The sequence below is a fragment of the Acomys russatus genome, chromosome X, assembly GCF_903995435.1.
Source record: "Acomys russatus chromosome X, mAcoRus1.1, whole genome shotgun sequence".
Classification (NCBI taxonomy): domain Eukaryota; kingdom Metazoa; phylum Chordata; class Mammalia; order Rodentia; family Muridae; genus Acomys; species Acomys russatus.
In genome coordinates, this window is record NC_067169.1 from 123,761,363 (window position 1) to 123,777,588 (window position 16,226).

General features: G+C 53.4%; 2 protein-coding genes across 2 annotated transcripts; one reads left to right on the forward strand and one right to left on the reverse strand.

The window, feature by feature from the left end:
- The first annotated feature begins 496 nt into the window (after positions 1 to 496).
- On the forward strand, positions 497 to 10,317 carry LOC127185535 (X-linked lymphocyte-regulated protein 5C-like). The gene is made up of 4 exons (XM_051141963.1): positions 497 to 650; positions 8,092 to 8,209; positions 8,962 to 9,065; positions 10,211 to 10,317. The coding sequence occupies exons 1-4, from the start codon at positions 497 to 499 to the stop codon at positions 10,315 to 10,317; spliced, it is 483 nt and encodes a 160-aa protein (XP_050997920.1).
- Positions 10,318 to 15,485: 5,168 nt separating this feature from the next.
- Positions 15,486 to 15,857, reverse strand: LOC127185536 (histone H2A-Bbd type 2/3-like). Its single transcript, XM_051141964.1, has one exon. It carries the CDS (start codon positions 15,855 to 15,857, stop codon positions 15,486 to 15,488), a length of 372 nt encoding a protein of 123 aa, XP_050997921.1.
- Positions 15,858 to 16,226: the final 369 nt, after the last annotated feature.

Sequence of the window (16,226 nt, forward strand, 5' to 3'; positions counted from 1 at the left end):
TCCCTGCTCTTCTTGGGAACTCTCGTTACCCTGCGTCCCTTCTCTGTGTGTGAGCACACCGAGCATGGGGACCCCAGACCTTATCCTGGGAATTCCCAACCTTACAGAAACAGGGGAGGCAAACGATGTTCTCCCTCAGTCCCTCCCTCAGTCCTTCCCCTCCCACCCTCTGTATCCATAAGCACCCGGTGGTACACTCTAGCTCCTTATTCTCTATGGCAATGTGCAGGGCCCCTCCTCTTGTATTCCCATCCAGGGCTGAGGGACTTCAAGCCCCATTTCACAGTGCCTAAAGTGGCTATCTACAGAAAGGGGTCGGGGTGTGTCTCGGGCCCCACCTGTTGGACGATGCAATATTCAGTGTGTATGGTGGCAGTATGGGGCTCAACTTAGGCATCAACCAGGAGTAACCCTTCCTCCGATGAGGCTGTGTGATCCTCACAGGGCTGGCTTGCTCTGATCTGGCCCCCTTGGAGTCCTGGGCCTTGTCACGCAGATGTCTCCTGAGGACACAGAGGAAAACACAAGCCCCTCAGTTACTGTAGGCTGCCTTCTGCTGGACCTTCTTAGCACAGGTTGTTCTCCACCAAGGCCGAGTGAGCACCATCCAGCCATGCCCGCCCCACGCCCTCCCGGGCACCATGTGTCGGGTACGTGAGAGCTCAGCCCTCACAGGGTACCCTTAGAAACCAAGGATGCCCGAGTTACACTTATAGAATGCACCCTCCCTACCCCGCCCAGGCCTGTGCTTGCTTCTGCTTCCCTCAAGCAGGGCGTCCTCAGACCCACAGACTTCAGTCAGAAAGCATACTGGGAATAACAACTGTGTGTTCAAGCCCACACACCAGGGCATCTGTGCAGCATCTGTAACCCAGTCTTGAACAGTCATGACCAGACATAACCGGTCATATCAGGCCACGCTCTCCCCAGTGTGCATGCCCTCCCTGTGTGCCTATTGCTCCAGGGCATCTGAAAGCTCCTTAAGTTTCCTACAGCCTGCTTAATTCATATAAGTATCGCCACCTGCCTCCACCTTCTCAGCTGTAGCCCGCGGTGCAAAACTTTCAAAGGTTTGCTGACATTTCTGTGATAGTCACCTTCCCCGTGAAAACAGCACTGTCCTCTCCAGAGGCTCACGGAGAAGTGTGGGAAATGGAACCCTGAAATCTCTGTCTCTGCCTCTGCTTACCCTGGCGCCAAAGGCCCTCTATCAAGACCTTGCACACAATTGCTACGTCTGAAAGCTATTGGCGTTTTCTCCAGGTGGGAACAGCGACTTCCCTCCCTGTGGTAAGACAGACACAGAAGGGACAGGCTGATGAGAGGGTGTAGGAAGGGTAGAGTGTATATTGCTCACACACAGAGGCAGAGCTACACGCAGAGATCCCAACGAGCTGGAAGGTCATAGAGAAACCCCGGCTGCACACCCTGTAATGCCGAGCTGGTGCTTAACCCAACCCTGGGCAGGGTGAAGGCGCAGACAGAGACACAAACTCATGCCTGTTGAGGGAACCCAGTCTGGCCCTTCCTCGGGTGTCCATACCGCACTGATTTTATCTCAGTCGGCCCAACTGCGGTTAGTGGCCAGTTTAGAGACAGCTGTCTTTTGGGGGCATTTCTGTTTTTCTCCTTCTCCTTCTCCTTCTCCTTCTTCTTCTTCTTCTTTTGGTTTTTTGAGACAGGGTCTCTCTGTGTTAGCCTTGGCTGTTCTGGACTTGCTTTGTAGATGAGGCTGGCCTCGAAGTCACAATGATCCACCTGCCTCTGCCTCCCAAGTGCTGGGATTAAAGGCCTGCACCACCACGCCCGGCTTTGGGGACATTTCTTACTTCCTGTGTCAGGTATCCCAGCCAAGACAGTAACACCACTTGGGATCCACGGTCCTCCAAGGGAACAGCAGGCCAGCACCCGCCTCCCACTCCTACAACCCTCACCCTCTGTCCCACGCCCACCCAACCCCACCAGTGCCACTCACCTCCTCCTTAAATGCCCTCCAGCTTCTCTCTCAGACAACACAAGCCACAGCTATCTAGCATAAGGTGCTGCCACACAAGCACGGTCATTCTGTCAAGAGCACATGCGACAATCATGCCCAAACAGAGAGGAGGCATCCATTTACATGTGTTGGCGAACTGTGCTTTCAGGGCCTGAAACGATAAAGCTGCCACCAAAGAGCTGTCACCTGAGGACAAAGAGACAGGGCTGGGTGAGCAGCCAGTCCTTGGGGCTTCACTTCAGACAATAGTAGTGAGCCCCTTTCCTGTCCCGGGAAAGAGCACACACGCTCCCAGGGCACACTCACCGGCTCAGCTCACACAGGCACTCAGGTTGGCTGCAGGCACCTACCTATGTGCTCTGCCTGTCTATCTAGTGATTGCACCTCTCCAGTCTGTTTGTATCCTTCGCAAATGTATCTGTAATCAGGAAAGAATGGCTTGCTCCCCTTTGTTGTCATGGCAACCGCCGTGTCATGGGGGTGAGGGTGGGGGACATTCCCTCCTAGTAGCCAGCTCTCTGTGGAAATGAGGAAGTACTAACCCACCCAGGAGGCTGACTGTTCACTTACATCCCTGTCACCTAGCTCCCCTCCCCACCCCCTGCAGCTGCAGGCATGAAAGGAAGTAAGCGTGCGTGTGCAAGGACCACAGAAGGGGATGCTGCCATTCCTGGGTGCAGGGCCTTTGACCACAGAGGGACTGAGACAAGGCAAGACAAGAGATGACAGTTCCACTCTGCCTCCTATAAGGTCGGGGCCATGTCTGAGAAGGACACCTTTTCACCTGCCAGAATTCGGAAGGCAGGCATGTTATTTCTCCAGATGCAAATGAGTGTTCCAGGCAGAAAATGTGGAGGAGCACGAACCTGCACAGGATAGAAAGCAGCTCACGGATTCAGGTGGCGACATCATCAAAAGATCCATCTTGAATCTCAAACAGGAAGGGGGCAGATCAAACTTCAAATGGCAGGAAGCTTTGGGAGCCTCAAAGCCCACCCCCTAGTGACATATTTCCTCCATCACTGCCACACCTCCCAAACAGTGCTATCTACTAGGAAACAGATATTCAAAAGCCCCAGGCTGTGGATGCTATGTCGTTCAAACCAGCAGCAGCATCTGCACCAGCACCTTCTCACCCACCCACCTACCCACAAACACACACATAGGGACACTCACACCTCTCTCTCTCTCTCTCTCTCTCTCTCTCTCTCTCTCCCTCCCTCCCTCCCTCCCCAATAGGCACACAGAAATCTGTGTTCCATTAGGCTGTCCCCGGGCATGCCTACTGCTCTATGCAGCCATCCCTGCACCCAGTGAGATGTTTTTTCACCAGATTAGATGCCACCAGCTTGGGAAGTTCACCTCTTCCGGTTTTTTCTGATCTGCCCATGGCACGTCCAGGGATCCTTGCAGACAGTGAATTTTGTCTGACTGATTTCACTGAAAATGCTTTCAACGTTCCTGGAGTGGCAGTGCCTTTCTTCCTTACGGCGGGATAGTATTCTGTTGTATGGATGCACTCTGCTTGGTGTATGTCTTCATCATGAAGGGGTGATTTAGGCCTTTGCCCCTGAGATTGGAGCTGCTGTGAGTTTTCACATATCTATATTGGCTAAAATGCCTCTTCTATTCAGGGGGTGGCCCCTATACCTAGGGGTGGAGTAGCCTTGTGATGGGGTGTTGTCATGGGCCTCTCTTCCACCCTGGAGCAGACAAATCCCTAAAGGGCTGCCTGGGAAAGCTTTGTGGAGGTGCTAGGGACTCCTAGGAGTGGGCAGGACAGCAGAGTGTGTGCTCCTGCAGAGACCAGGGACCTTCCACATGGCTCTTTCAGTATCTCAGACTCTGCAGGGGCCCACATTTGCACATGTGAGGGCATTGAATACAGGGAGCAGAGGCCTTCAGGAACTTTCTGCAGGTCCTAGGTGAGCCCCCAGTTTATGGAAGCACACCTGACAACTCCAGGTCAGGCATTTTTGCTTATGGGGAGGGGAGAGTGAAGGGGTGGGAAGCACAGGGGTTGGGTATGGAGGGCATGGCAGTGGGGGCAGGGGCGGGAGGGGTAGGAAGTTCACCAGATGGAACAGCATTGCCCAGGTCCACAGAGAGCAGACATGATTTACTCTAAGGTAGAATGCTTTCCAGGAGCTAGGGAAGCCTGGGAAGATCCCCCCTGAGCCTCCTGCAAGGAAAAAGAGGGTCTCTGGGATTGTGGTGAGCTATGTATGTCCCTGTAAGTGAGTGACTAGGTATTGGGGCCCAAGATAGTCCCCGAGGCCAAGGTCAGGAGCCTGAATTCTACCTTAGAGTGGAGGAGGCCAGCAAGGGTGGTGTGGGAAAGCTTTGATACAATGCAGGGAGTGAGCAGAGTGGGCAGGAAGGCCTGTGTGCTCGCAGAGGGCTAGGGCTCTGCCACAGGGCCCTTGCTGACGTCCTTGCGCACAGAGACACTCATCCAGGTCCACACTTCCACAGTTGGGCCTACATAAAACACATCTGTGTGTGTTTGGGGTCCTTCCAGGCCATGAGAGCGCAATTTCCTGTTCAGGCAGGCATGATTGCAGGTGGACCTAACCAAGGAAAAGGAGTGAGTGGATGGGCACACGCATATGCACGTGCTTTTCCACAGAGGCCTGATACTTTCCAAAGTGAGGACTGACTAGCCATGACCACCCTCCTGAGGGGAAGCAGGGTTCTGGGCAACCTTGGTGAGGTGTGTTCCTCCAGGGGAGTGACCAGGTATTAGGACTCAGGATACTTTCCTCCAGGATACTTTACTCAGGTGACATCTGATGCCTGAATGCCACACACCGAGAGGCCTAGGCCCCAGGAGGACAGTCTAGGAACATTTTCTGAGGGACTCGGGGAGGGAGAGGAGGAGATCAGGCAGCCAGTGTTGCTTGAGGAAGTGGTTGGGGCAATCTACATGGCCCACTCTGAGGTCTTTGGGCACCAGATGGGACCAGATGTTCTCTCGGTCCACATGTCTGAAAGGGGAGGAGAGGCCTGCGGGTTTTTTGTGTCCCTTGCAAGCCTTAACAGGGCTGGGCTGTTTCATGCTGAGGCATGCGCAACCCCAAGCCCCTAGACACACATGCATGATTGCCAGGTGAGCCTCAGCATGGAATGGCCAGTGTCTCGCATGCACACACATTTTCCACCCTGTTCTAACACTTCCGCAAGTGACTTCTCACTAGCTGTGACCACGCTCCAGAGTAAGAGGAATTTAGGTGGCTTCCTGTGATGGGGGTGGGGGTGGTTCCCAGGTTGAAGGACAAAGTCTCGCGAGACCCAGGGCACTACACTTCCGGAACTGACATCTAGCTAGCTGTGACCACCCTCTAGGGTAAGAGGGGTTGGGGGGAGATTGCTGTGAGGTACATGTCCCTAGAGGGATGACTAATGTCTGGTCCCACTGTAGTACACTTCTGGAAGTGACTTTGTATTAGCTGTGACCACCGTCAAGGGTAAGAGAAGTTTTGGGGGGCTTGCTGTGACTTGGGGCTCCCAGGCTGAAGGACAAGGTCTCCTGGGACCTAGGGTAGCTCACTTCTGGAAGTAAAGTCATTCGGGTTGTGACCCCTCTTGAGGGAGAGAGAGAGGATTAAGGAGGGGACAGTGCTGTGAGGCCTTTCTCCATAGCACAGTAACTAGGTATCCTGGGACCCATGGTTGTCCAGGAAGTGACTTCTTGAGCCCGAATTCCCCATGAAACTGGAAAAGGCCCGAGGGGTCAGCCTGGGGAAGGTTTGTCAGGGCCACAGGGTCTGAGAGGAGTGACAGGAGAGCATGTGTGCAGGTTGAGGGTCTAGGGACACACACTCTCTCCATGGAATGCAGATGTTCTACCGTGGTCAGTCCATAGTTCCACAGGAGGTACCATTTAAAAGAGGGTTGAGAGGGTCCCAGGCTTCCTAGGCCTTAGTCCCACAGTGCCCTGTTCAGGCAGCTTCCCTGCATGCTTGCCCAGATGCAGCCTTCACACATTCCACTGCCTCTTCCGCGCCCTGTTCCCCCCAACACCGCCCCCCCACCCCCAGCCCATCTGCCTGCCTTCACCCCAGGACAGTCACACTCTGTCAGGCATATGCCTTTGTTGTCATGCTTGCTTTAGCAGAGGCAGGGGTTGTTCTTTTCTGGGACATTTAGCTGAGTGTGGCCCACTTTCGTGGCTAAGGAGGGTCTGCAGGCAGCATCATGAGCCCTGTCCTCCTAGGTTTGTGAAGAGGTAAGTGTAAGTGCACCAGCTGGGCCCACCTGCTGGGCCTTTCTCCTGCATAGATGCTATTCCAGCCTATGAGAAAGCATCACGCTTCTGGGGTTGGCTGTGGCTAGGTGTTACCTTCCTGCAAAGAGAAAGAGGTTTCTGAGTGGAGGGTGTTGAGCTAGGACCATCCCGGTGGGTGGCTGGTTGCCAGAGGATGCTTTGGTGAAGTCCAGTGATGGGGAAACTGTGTCAGAGTTTGGGGGATGAGATTAGACCTGTGCGTGGTAGAGGCAAAGCTCGGCCTGTGAGGTGAGGTCCAGGTGCAAATAGAAGTGCCTCCCTGGGCGACTACAGTTCCCACACAGAGAGGTGTGGACCACCATGGGGGTCCCTGCAAAAGCCATGGTGTGCACAGTAATGATCCTCGTGAGGCAAGAAGGGGATCCTGTCCCAGCATGCCTTAGTCAGCAGGAGTTGGCTCAGACTTGTAGAGTGTGCCCTGGGCAGTGTATTTTAGACTTGGCTAAGTGCAGTACAATTTTGGGGGAAAGTTCCCAGGTAGCAGTCATCTCCATTCCACGTGTAGAAGGAAGATTTGGGCCTAACTGCTCAGAAACTCCTTTGCAGCGTGCATGTGACCTCTACCAGGAGGATGGGTTCCCTAGAGTAGAGGCTTAGGGTCTGCTGTGGTTTCAGTCATACAGACAGTATGGAGGTCACCAGGAGATAAAGTACATTTTGACCTCTGTCCTGAGGAAGGGTTGTTCTGACTGAGAAATAAGACTAAGGAGGAAGGTCTAGGGAGGGAGGGTGTGAGGTAAACATAATAGCCTGGGAGAGTCGAGTGTGGCCTGGCCCTGCAGGTGGCACAGATCACCAGGCTATTAACCACAAGCAGGCCCAGGCTTCCATGTGGAAAACAGGTACACACCTCCCTTCTGTTGAAGAGACAAGCCAGCATGCGTCACACTCCTGGCTTCTATAGTGCTTGTCAGGGACTGCAGAGACCTTGTGCCCTCTGCTGCCTGCTTTGCCATTTTGGGTGAGTGAATCTCTGCACTTACCTCAGGTGTAATTTTTTGGTCTCTCCTGCACAACTGGTCTCCCAGGTTGCTTCTGAGGCATCCAGACTGAGAGCGGGTAGGGATTTCACCTGACTGTGCAGCAGGGCTCAAACATGAAGTGCCCAGACATGGCTCCGGTGAGCTTGTTGGCCACCAGTGGGTTGGCGTTTGTGTCTAGACAGCAATATCGGGTCACTTGGTTTGGGGGCTAGCCCAAGCTGGTCTTATGCCAGGGACAAGAACTCAGGAAAAGGGGCTGAGATTGAAAGGCCACTGGGTTGTGGAGAGCTCTGCATTTGGCAGAATGTGATTGCTCCTGGTGGGCTACTGATATCCCCCATGGTAGCCAAGTCAGTGGGTCACGTGCCCCTCAAGCCCGGGCACCTTTGATTCACTCATGTAGGCTGCCCTAAGACAGCATTAGTAGAGAGGCATCGTCAGTTCTTAGCCAGTGTGCACAGTGTGTGAGGATGTCTGGCAGCACTGCTCTTTCTGATGCAGAAGAGCTGCTTGGGTGGGTGTTGAAGTTGTCTATGCAATTCTTTGTCAGCGGTGGTCGTCAGTCAAGCACGATGCCCCATCACGATGCACTTAGGAAGTGGAGGCAGGAGAATTAGGAACTTTAGGTTGGCCTCAGTCACCTATCAAGCTTGAGACCAGCCTGAGCTACACAAGACCCTGTCAAAAAAGTGCAAACAAGAGCCAGTTGGACCACACATCTGTACTTACTCGCGTTGTCACGTAGGGGACCTGTCCAGGATGAGAAAGCGCTTCTTCCTCTGGATCTTTGATTTATAGTAATAGCCATTTCCTTTCTGGTCTAGGTGACACTACCCGGTCCCTCGTGGCAAAGAGGAAGCAGTTTGAAAAGGACATAAATGCCTCTTTCAGAAGCCTGAATGAAAACCTCCAGAGTATTTTCCAAACCCAGCAGAAGCCTAGGTAAAGTTGTGACCTTCTGGAAAGGACATCCTACAACCCACACTCTTCCTAACCAAGTCACTGCTGGCTGCCATCGCGATTCTACATAGAGTGGAACAGCTAATGGAATCTACATAGCACTGCAGTTTTCTTTATGACCTGGTCCCATTCATGACTGGTGTGACAGGGCCCCGCCCCAACCTCCAATGTCTTTCATGGACCAGAGATGTGTCAGCTACAGGCCTGGCAAGAGAACAGTTTCTCCCCCATCAGATAACAATACAGATAGCTTCCTATGAGGAAGGCCAGTTCTCTGTGTTCTACAAAACTACATCTATTAGGAGATACCCTCAGAGCTCTCCTTTGTAAGTCATCATGGCCACGAGGGGAAAGGGTTCTGTGCAGTCTTAATATATGTCTCATAGAGTGAAGGGAATGTTACTTTCACCACCAGGACTTAGGCTCTCAGACGCTATAGGTTATTGCATAGGGGAAGGAAAGACAAGTTTAATTTAAAGCCAGAAATGCAGTCTTTGGAAAAGTCATCAGTGTCCAAGAGGGAAGGTGCATGAGATGATGTCTCTCTCTGGTAGTGGCTTCAGACAGAATTCTTCTGGAATGAGAGTCCCCTTTGTGCCTCTCATGTGTCAATTTAGTGCTTCTCCCCTTTGTCTTTTGCTCCTAGCTCTTGTTTCAACAGGATGAGGGTGGGCCATTGCCTTACCCTCACCCAGTATGACCAGGCTCAGCCATCAGTACTGTGCTTACTACAGGCAGGAGCATCACTCCAGCTACTCTGAGATGTGTGGGCCCATCTACCAGAAGTGGCTGGAGGACATGGAGAGAACAAGAGAGCAGGAGGAACGGCCTCCTGTGAGTGACCCTTTTAGCTTGGAATACATGTCCTCTGGCAGTGTCTGAAGTGGCTGGGCTCCGGTGCTGCCAGTCAGGAGGGAGAGGCAGGACTTGAGCCCAGAGAGACAAGCAGGGTGTTGGCTGTGGTGAGGAGAGACTGGCCATCCTCCCAGGCTTCCTTCTTTTTCTGTGGAAAGATGACTGAGTTAGGAGCCAGCATGGGGGTGGAGTGGGGGTGGGATCTGAGCAGTCACTGCCTGGAGAGAGTGCAGGAGAAGGTATGGGAGTGTATCCTGATGGGGGGAGCCCTTCATGAGGGGCATGTCCCATGAAAGTCTTCACTTACCAGGAAAGTGGGACAGAGCGGAGGGCATCCTATTGGGACTCTAGGTGAGAGAAGCGTGGGAGAATGGGGAAATAGAAGGATCAAAAGGGTCCTAGAAACCTACAAGAAGAACATTATGATGGGCAGATCTGGGCCCAGGAGTCCTGCTCAAACTATGACACCAGCCAAGGACAATACATGCAGTAAACTTGGAACCCCTACCCAGATCTAGCCAATGGACAGGACATTCTCCACAGTTGAGTGGAGAGTGGGGACTGGCTTTCACACGAACTCTGGTGCTCCATATTTGACAACATGCCCTGGATGGGGAGGCCTGGTGGCACTCAGAGGAAGGATAGCAGGCTACCAGGAAAGGACTTGATACCATATGAGCTTATACAGGGGAGGAGGAAATCCCCCTCAGTCACAGTCATAGGGGAGGGGAGTAAGGGGAAAATGGGAAGGAGGGAAGAATGGGAGGATACAAGGGATGGGATAACCATTGAGATGTAATGTGAATAAATCAATAAAATACATTTAAAAAAGAAAAAAGAAAACTGGGCTACAAACGAATGTTTTGTACTTAATTTTGGTGAGGTGGGAATGCATAGATTAGACAGATCCTATGTTAGTTTCAAACTGAATAATTGTTTCATGGGATTGTTGAATAGGCTTGCCAGAGTTTCTTATCCTGTGGACATGCAGACATTGCTATGCTGTTTTATGTATGGAGAGTCACATCTTCAAACTTGATCATGAGTGAGAGGACATGAAACATCACGGGAAGCAGTTCCTCTAAGCAGCTGGGCTAATAGTTTGTCATTGATTTTTTTCTCTTTCAGCTTGTAACTCAGCACCAATGAAGACTTTGGAGAAAGCTATAGAGGATCACAAAGTCAAGCTTGAACACGCTAAGGAGATATGTGACAGGCTTTTGAAGGTCTGGTAGATTGCACTTGCTAACAGAACACACTCTTACTTCACACGGTGTGTCTATAAAGGCTGAAGACACATTGGCCCTTTCTCAACCTGTGGGGAGAGTCATTAGCTTTGAAATTCATGATCATATTCTCTTTGGAATATTTTCCTCATACAGGAGGAATGCGAGGGTTTGTTTAACCTGGGAAACTGACGGCCATTTGTGGACACTGTTCTAGCACCTGCTGGAAATTTCCTTAGGAAGGAGAATGCACATTCAGCACCACATTGATGAGTTAGGGACTTCTGGTGACATTTTGGTATTCGAGTGGATGAAGGAGTTGTGTAAATTAGCATGTCTGGAGAATCTCCTTCTGGCTTTCTTTGCGTCCTTCCCTTTGGACAGGCTAGTGAAGCAAGCACTAGGAGAGGGGAGCTTCTGTTTCCTTTCCTGGTGAGGGTTTGGCAGTCTTCCGGTACTAGCATTATCCTTGATATTCGTGGGGGCTGAAGAAGCTGGTAGAGGATTAACTCTCTTTGAATAGAGGGTTGTCTGCTGACAAGTGCGCCCTGGCTGTAGCTCCGGGTCCTAAGTGACCTTGGCACCCACCTACACTTCCAGGAGTCAGAGCAGCCCTTCAGTGGGAAGTCTTTTTGGTGATCTCCTCAAAATGCACTCTGGAATGTCTGTCTTCTAATATGATCCGGACAGCTCCACCTGAAGAGCCCAGTGTATTGGGGTAAGTTAACTTGTTTCCAGGATGCTAGTGAGAAGAACGCATGAGTATGCCCCAGTGAGTACCCTAGTGAATATCCCTAGCGCCCGTGTGCAACCCAGGCTCTTAACACAGTGAGTACCCTAGTGAATATCCCTAGTGCCTGTGTGCAACCCAGGCTGATAACACAGTGAGTACCCTAGTGAATATCCCTAGCGTCAATGTGCAACCCAGGCTCTTAACACAGTGAGTACCCTAGTGAATATCCCTAGCGTCAATGTGCAACCCAGGCTCTTAACATGGTGAGTAGTACCCTTGTGAATATCCCTAGCGTCAATGTGCAACCCAGGCTCTTAACACAGTGAGTACCCTAGTGAATATCCCTAGCGCCCGTGTGCAACCCAGGCTGATAACATCCCACATGTGCTTATAATCCCAGAGGTGTGAGGGTAGAGACACAAGGATCCCTGTGGCTTGTGGGAGGGCCAGCAGAGCCAAATTGGCAAGCCCCTGATGGAGAGACCCTGCCTCCAAGAGGAATGGGGTGAGCAGTCCAGGAAGGCGCACAAACAGTGGATCCTGAGCATACATGGAAACTAGTACATGTGAAGGAAGTTACTTTCAGATTCATGTGCTCTCCAGTCTCCACACTGTAGCACACATACACGTGCACAGGAAAGTAATACTTTTCAAGACTGTGAGAGCCACCTACATACACCCAGTCCTTTAGGAAGAGCTTAAGAAAGCGCGGCTCTGATGCAGCTGAATGCTGCTTGGGAACTGGCTCACAGAACCCACCGGAAAGGCTTGATTCTAACTGTGAGTGCTCCATGTGAGCAGCACTAGAGAGAGACCCCTGGGCCTCTCTGGCTTCCCAGGGGGTCCCTGCCCTGTGCCCTGTGCTCTTCTGCCTCTCTCACTCTCTTGGTCTCCCTCTGCTTCTTCACTCAACCTTTCCCTCTCCTTTCCTAGTCCTCAGCTCTTGCGGGATTGCTGTCCTGAAACAGGGACTTTCCCTCTTCCACACTCCCCTGTGGCCTTCCTTCTTAATTCTCCCTGCTTCCCCTGTGTCCTTGGCAAACACTCAGCCCCCAGAGCTTCCCTGGATGCTTCTGGGACAGTCTTCCCTCCTCCCAGTGCATCAGCTTCCCCTGTCCCCTGGCCATGTTTTGCTTCTGCTCTTTGCCCAGGTGGCTCCCTGCGCCTTGTCTTCACTCAGGAAACCTTATGTTTTCACCAATTCAAGTCACCACCTGTGTCCTTTTGAGCCACGTGCCCAGCAAGCTCCCCTTCCATAAACCTGTTTTTGGCCAGCATGCATGTGGCCTCTTCCTAAGCTCCTCTGTCCCTGGGGATAGGGCAGAGACAGGGCAGGCATTTTGCAATTTCTGGACAGAAGGTGACAGACACAGTTCTTTCTCCTCTGGCTCTGCCGCTGTGGTGTTCTTTGAGAGATCAGAGGAGATTGACTCCTCACTCCAGCTTTTCTTAGCTTGAAAGGTCCTGCAGTTGCATGCTGTGTCTTCTCTGTGAAAGTAACATCCCCACTGGCACGGTGGATGAATGACTCCTCCCCCCAGGAAACCTTGGGGTGTCTCCAACATGGGCCTGTCTGTGCCTCTTTTTCCATGTCTGCTCCGTGTGGCCTTTAACTGCTCGCCCAACCATTTTCTGAGATATGTACCTCAGCTGTTCTCGTCCCACAGCGATTCTGTGTTCAAACGTGGCACTGGAACTTTTTGTGGGGTGGCCATGTAGATGCACACAAAGTCACCACAGTTCTTAACTTTGAACTCATCACAAGCATCTTTTGGCTCTGTAAAGCCGTTACTTTTATGATTATATGAGGTGAGGTGTCAAGTCCGGGCTTCATAGGGCTCAAGTAGGGATTGGTTGTTTGTTGTGCTTTGCTTTGTTTTGTTTTTCAGAAAGCCAAGGACTTGAGTGAACATCGCCAAACTTTTATTGGTGGTTGAGAAAGTAAAGTAGAGAAGGAAATCTCCAAGGCGCAGGACAGAGTTCTCATGGAAACCATAAGACCTGTGTCTGGAACTCTGTGCGTCTCGGGCTGGCTTCCTATTGGCAGAGATATAATAATGATTCTCTAAATCTCCATTTAGAGAGCAAGAGCAACAGCAACAGCAAGAGCAAGATGTGTCCCTTGTTGAAACCTGCCTTCAGTCCCTGATCCTTGACCACTCTGAAGAAACCATCTGAAGCTCACTGTCTGTAGAGGTCAGGGCAGCCAAGGCCATAGGCAGTGGGATGCTTCAGGTGCAGGCAGGCTAGGTTACATCTTGGTCATCTGTATTGCAGGGGAGCCTCCTTGTGGGACCTTGCTGACCATCCAAGGACTAATCCTGAGTTGTGGTCCTAGATGAGCCTAGGCCCCGCATGCTGCCACTGTCCTGTCTGCATCCCTAACCTGACTGCCTCTGCTCCCTGGTCTCCTAGGCAAAGGCCATCACTCTGACCCAGCTGGCCCAGGCTGGACCAGACTGCTTCAGAGACAGGAGGTGCATCGTGCGTGCCATGCCTCACGCAGGCCCTCCTCCTCTTCCTCCAGAGAAGCCTGTCAGTCCTCCTCTGCCATCCCTGCCTGCCTTCCACACCTGGCCCCAACACCACTGTGTTCCTGCTGCTAAGCCAGCCTCACCTTCTGCCCCTACTCCCACATCATCCCCGAAGGAAAAGTTAGGGAAACCAGCCTGCATGTAGGTCACCCTCACCCCACCACCTCCCCACCCCCTCCTGCCTGAATTCCACCCCTCTTTCCTCCCACTAGGGCCACCTCACACTCGGGACCCCACTTTCCACTCCTACCTCCTGCCCCAAGGAAAAGCTAGGGAAACCAGTCTGTGGGTCCCCCAGAACCATTCCCAGCGAATGTGTTTCTTCGCTAGGCCCAACCCACCCTCTGCCCTCCCCTTCCAATCCCACCCCCTGCCCCAAGGAAAAGCTAGGGACACCAGCCTGTGGTTCCCCCAGCAGCTCTCCCATGTCCCGTCCCGTGTTTTCTACTAGGCCAAACACATCCCTCTGCCCCCACTTTCCACTCCCACCTCCTTCCCAAAGTAAAAGCTAGGAAAACTTGCCTTTGGGTCATCCAGCAGCACTTCTACCCCCTGTGTTCCTTCAACTAGGCCCACCGCACCCTCTGCCCCCACCTTAAACTCCCACCTCCTACCCAAAGGAAAAGCCAGGGACACCATCCAGTGGGTCACCCAGCGGCACTCCCACCCCCTGTGTTCATTTCACTAAGCCCTCTACACCCTCTGCCCCACCTACCCCTCCTAAGTCCTGCCCAAAGGAAGAGCTAGGGACGCCAGCCTGTGGGTCCCCCAGCAGCACACCCCTGTGTGTTCAGTTAGGCCCAATGCACCCTTGAGGCCCACATGCTGACCAAAGGAAAAGCTAGGGAAACCCTCCTGTGGGTCACCCAGCAGCACTCCCACCCCCCTGTGTTTCTCAACTAGGAGCAACTCACCCTCCCCCCTGACGTTCCACTCCTAACACCTGCCCAAAGATAAAGCCAGGGACACTGGCCTGTCTGTCACCCAGCAGCACTTGAGTCCTGCATTCTACTAGGCCTACCTCACCCTTTGTCAGCAGTCGGCCTGTGGGTTACGCAGAAGCCACCCAAAGTGTAACTCCACCAAGCCCTACCTCACCCTCAGCTGCCACCTTCCACTCCAACCAACTGCCCAACGGAAAAGCTAGGGAAACCAGCCTGTGGGTCACCCTGGACCATTACCACCCAATGTGATTCTTCCACTATGCCCACCTTTCCCACTGCCCCTAATCACCTGTGGGTCACCCAGAACCAATCCCACCCCGTGTTCCTTCATCTGGGCGCAACTCACCCTCTGACCCCAAACAGACTGTAGGTCACCCAGCCTCACTCCCACCCCAGTGTCCTTTCAACCTTTCAACTTGGCCCACTTCACTCTCTGACCCCACTTTCTACTCCTAACTCCTGCACAAAGGAAAAAGTAGAAACACCAGCTTGTGGGTCCCCCAGCAGCTCTACCAGCCCCTGTGTTCCTTCATCTAGGCCCACTGCGGCGTCCTCCCCCACTACCACCTCACGCCCCAAGGAAAAGCTAGGGACACCAGCCTGTGGGTCACCCAGCAGCACTACCACCCCCTGTGTCCCTTCAACTAGGCCGACCGCGCCCTCCTCCCCAAGTAACACCCTCACACCCACCCCCGTGCCCTTCCCGTCCCCTAAGGAACAGCCAGAGAAACAAGGCCATGCTTTTCTCAAACTGAAGCTTTAATAAGAACACAAGTGCCCAGGTACGCAGGGCTGACTGTGGGAAAGGCTGGGTGGGATGAACTGATGGAGTGGGATGGATAGAAGGGGCAGGCAGATGGGCTGGTGGGGAACTCAGAGCAGGTGACAGCAAGGGCTGCGACAGCGAAGGCAGCAGGGAAGGCGGCAACGGTGGCGGCAAAGGGCAACTGAGGCAGAGGCTCCTAGCTAGGGACCATTGTGGCCCTGGCGACTCCTGTGGGCCTCAGGCGGGGCCACCTGGGGGATGATGATTGATTGGAGCAGTTGTCCAAGCAGGGCGTTGCTGTAGACAGTGGCCTCCAGAAGCTGCGGGGTGATGAGGCTCTGGGCGCCTCGGCGTTGGGCCTCATCTTTCGCTTGCTCCAGTAGACTGCGCACCAGGAACTCCAGGATGGCGGTCAAGAAGATGGGCGCCGTTTCGCTCAGCCGTGGGCCATGGCCACCCTCCCGAAGATGGCGCTCCACCAGGCTCACGGAGAAGGTCAGCTGGGCTCTGGAGGTGCGGGAGCGGCGAGACGAAGCTCCTCGACGACGGCTGGTCTGCATAGCTCGGGGCATGCTGGCCTCCGAGTGAAACCTCACAGGCCGGCTGGGCTCCACCTGGCTGCTGCTCGGCCTTTGGGCTGTGGGCCTCGAGGGAGGGACCCGGACAGATTATGCCAAGGTCCTCCTCTGCTCCTGGTTGCGCGTCCTAGTGACCTCTCTCTCATTGGTCGTAGCCCGCTCCCGCGTTCGAATTCGCACTGATGACGTGGCAACGTTCCTGGCATGCCCTCACTGGGGGCACCGAGGTCCCCTTGACAACTCTGTTGCCAGAGGAGCCTTCTAGGAAATAAGAAGCCTGCCGGGGGTGGGGGTGGGGGAAAGGGGTGCGTGGCGGGGGTGGGGGATGGGGGGGATGGGTGCTGCAGGGAAGGGGGGGCGGCA

Excerpts from the sequence above, each read along its gene's own strand:
- LOC127185535 (XM_051141963.1), top strand. The coding sequence starts at position 497 with ATGTCTCCTGAGGACACAGAGGAAAACACAAGCCCCTCAGTTACTGTA. Across the intron at positions 8,210-8,961 it reads CAAACCCAGCAGAAGCCTAG|GCAGGAGCATCACTCCAGCT; the intron begins GTAAAGTTGTGA and ends TGCTTACTACAG. Across the intron at positions 9,066-10,210 it reads GGAGGAACGGCCTCCTGTGA|CTTGTAACTCAGCACCAATG; the intron begins GTGACCCTTTTA and ends TTTCTCTTTCAG.
- LOC127185536 (XM_051141964.1), bottom strand. The coding sequence starts at position 15,857 with ATGCCCCGAGCTATGCAGACCAGCCGTCGTCGAGGAGCTTCGTCTCGC.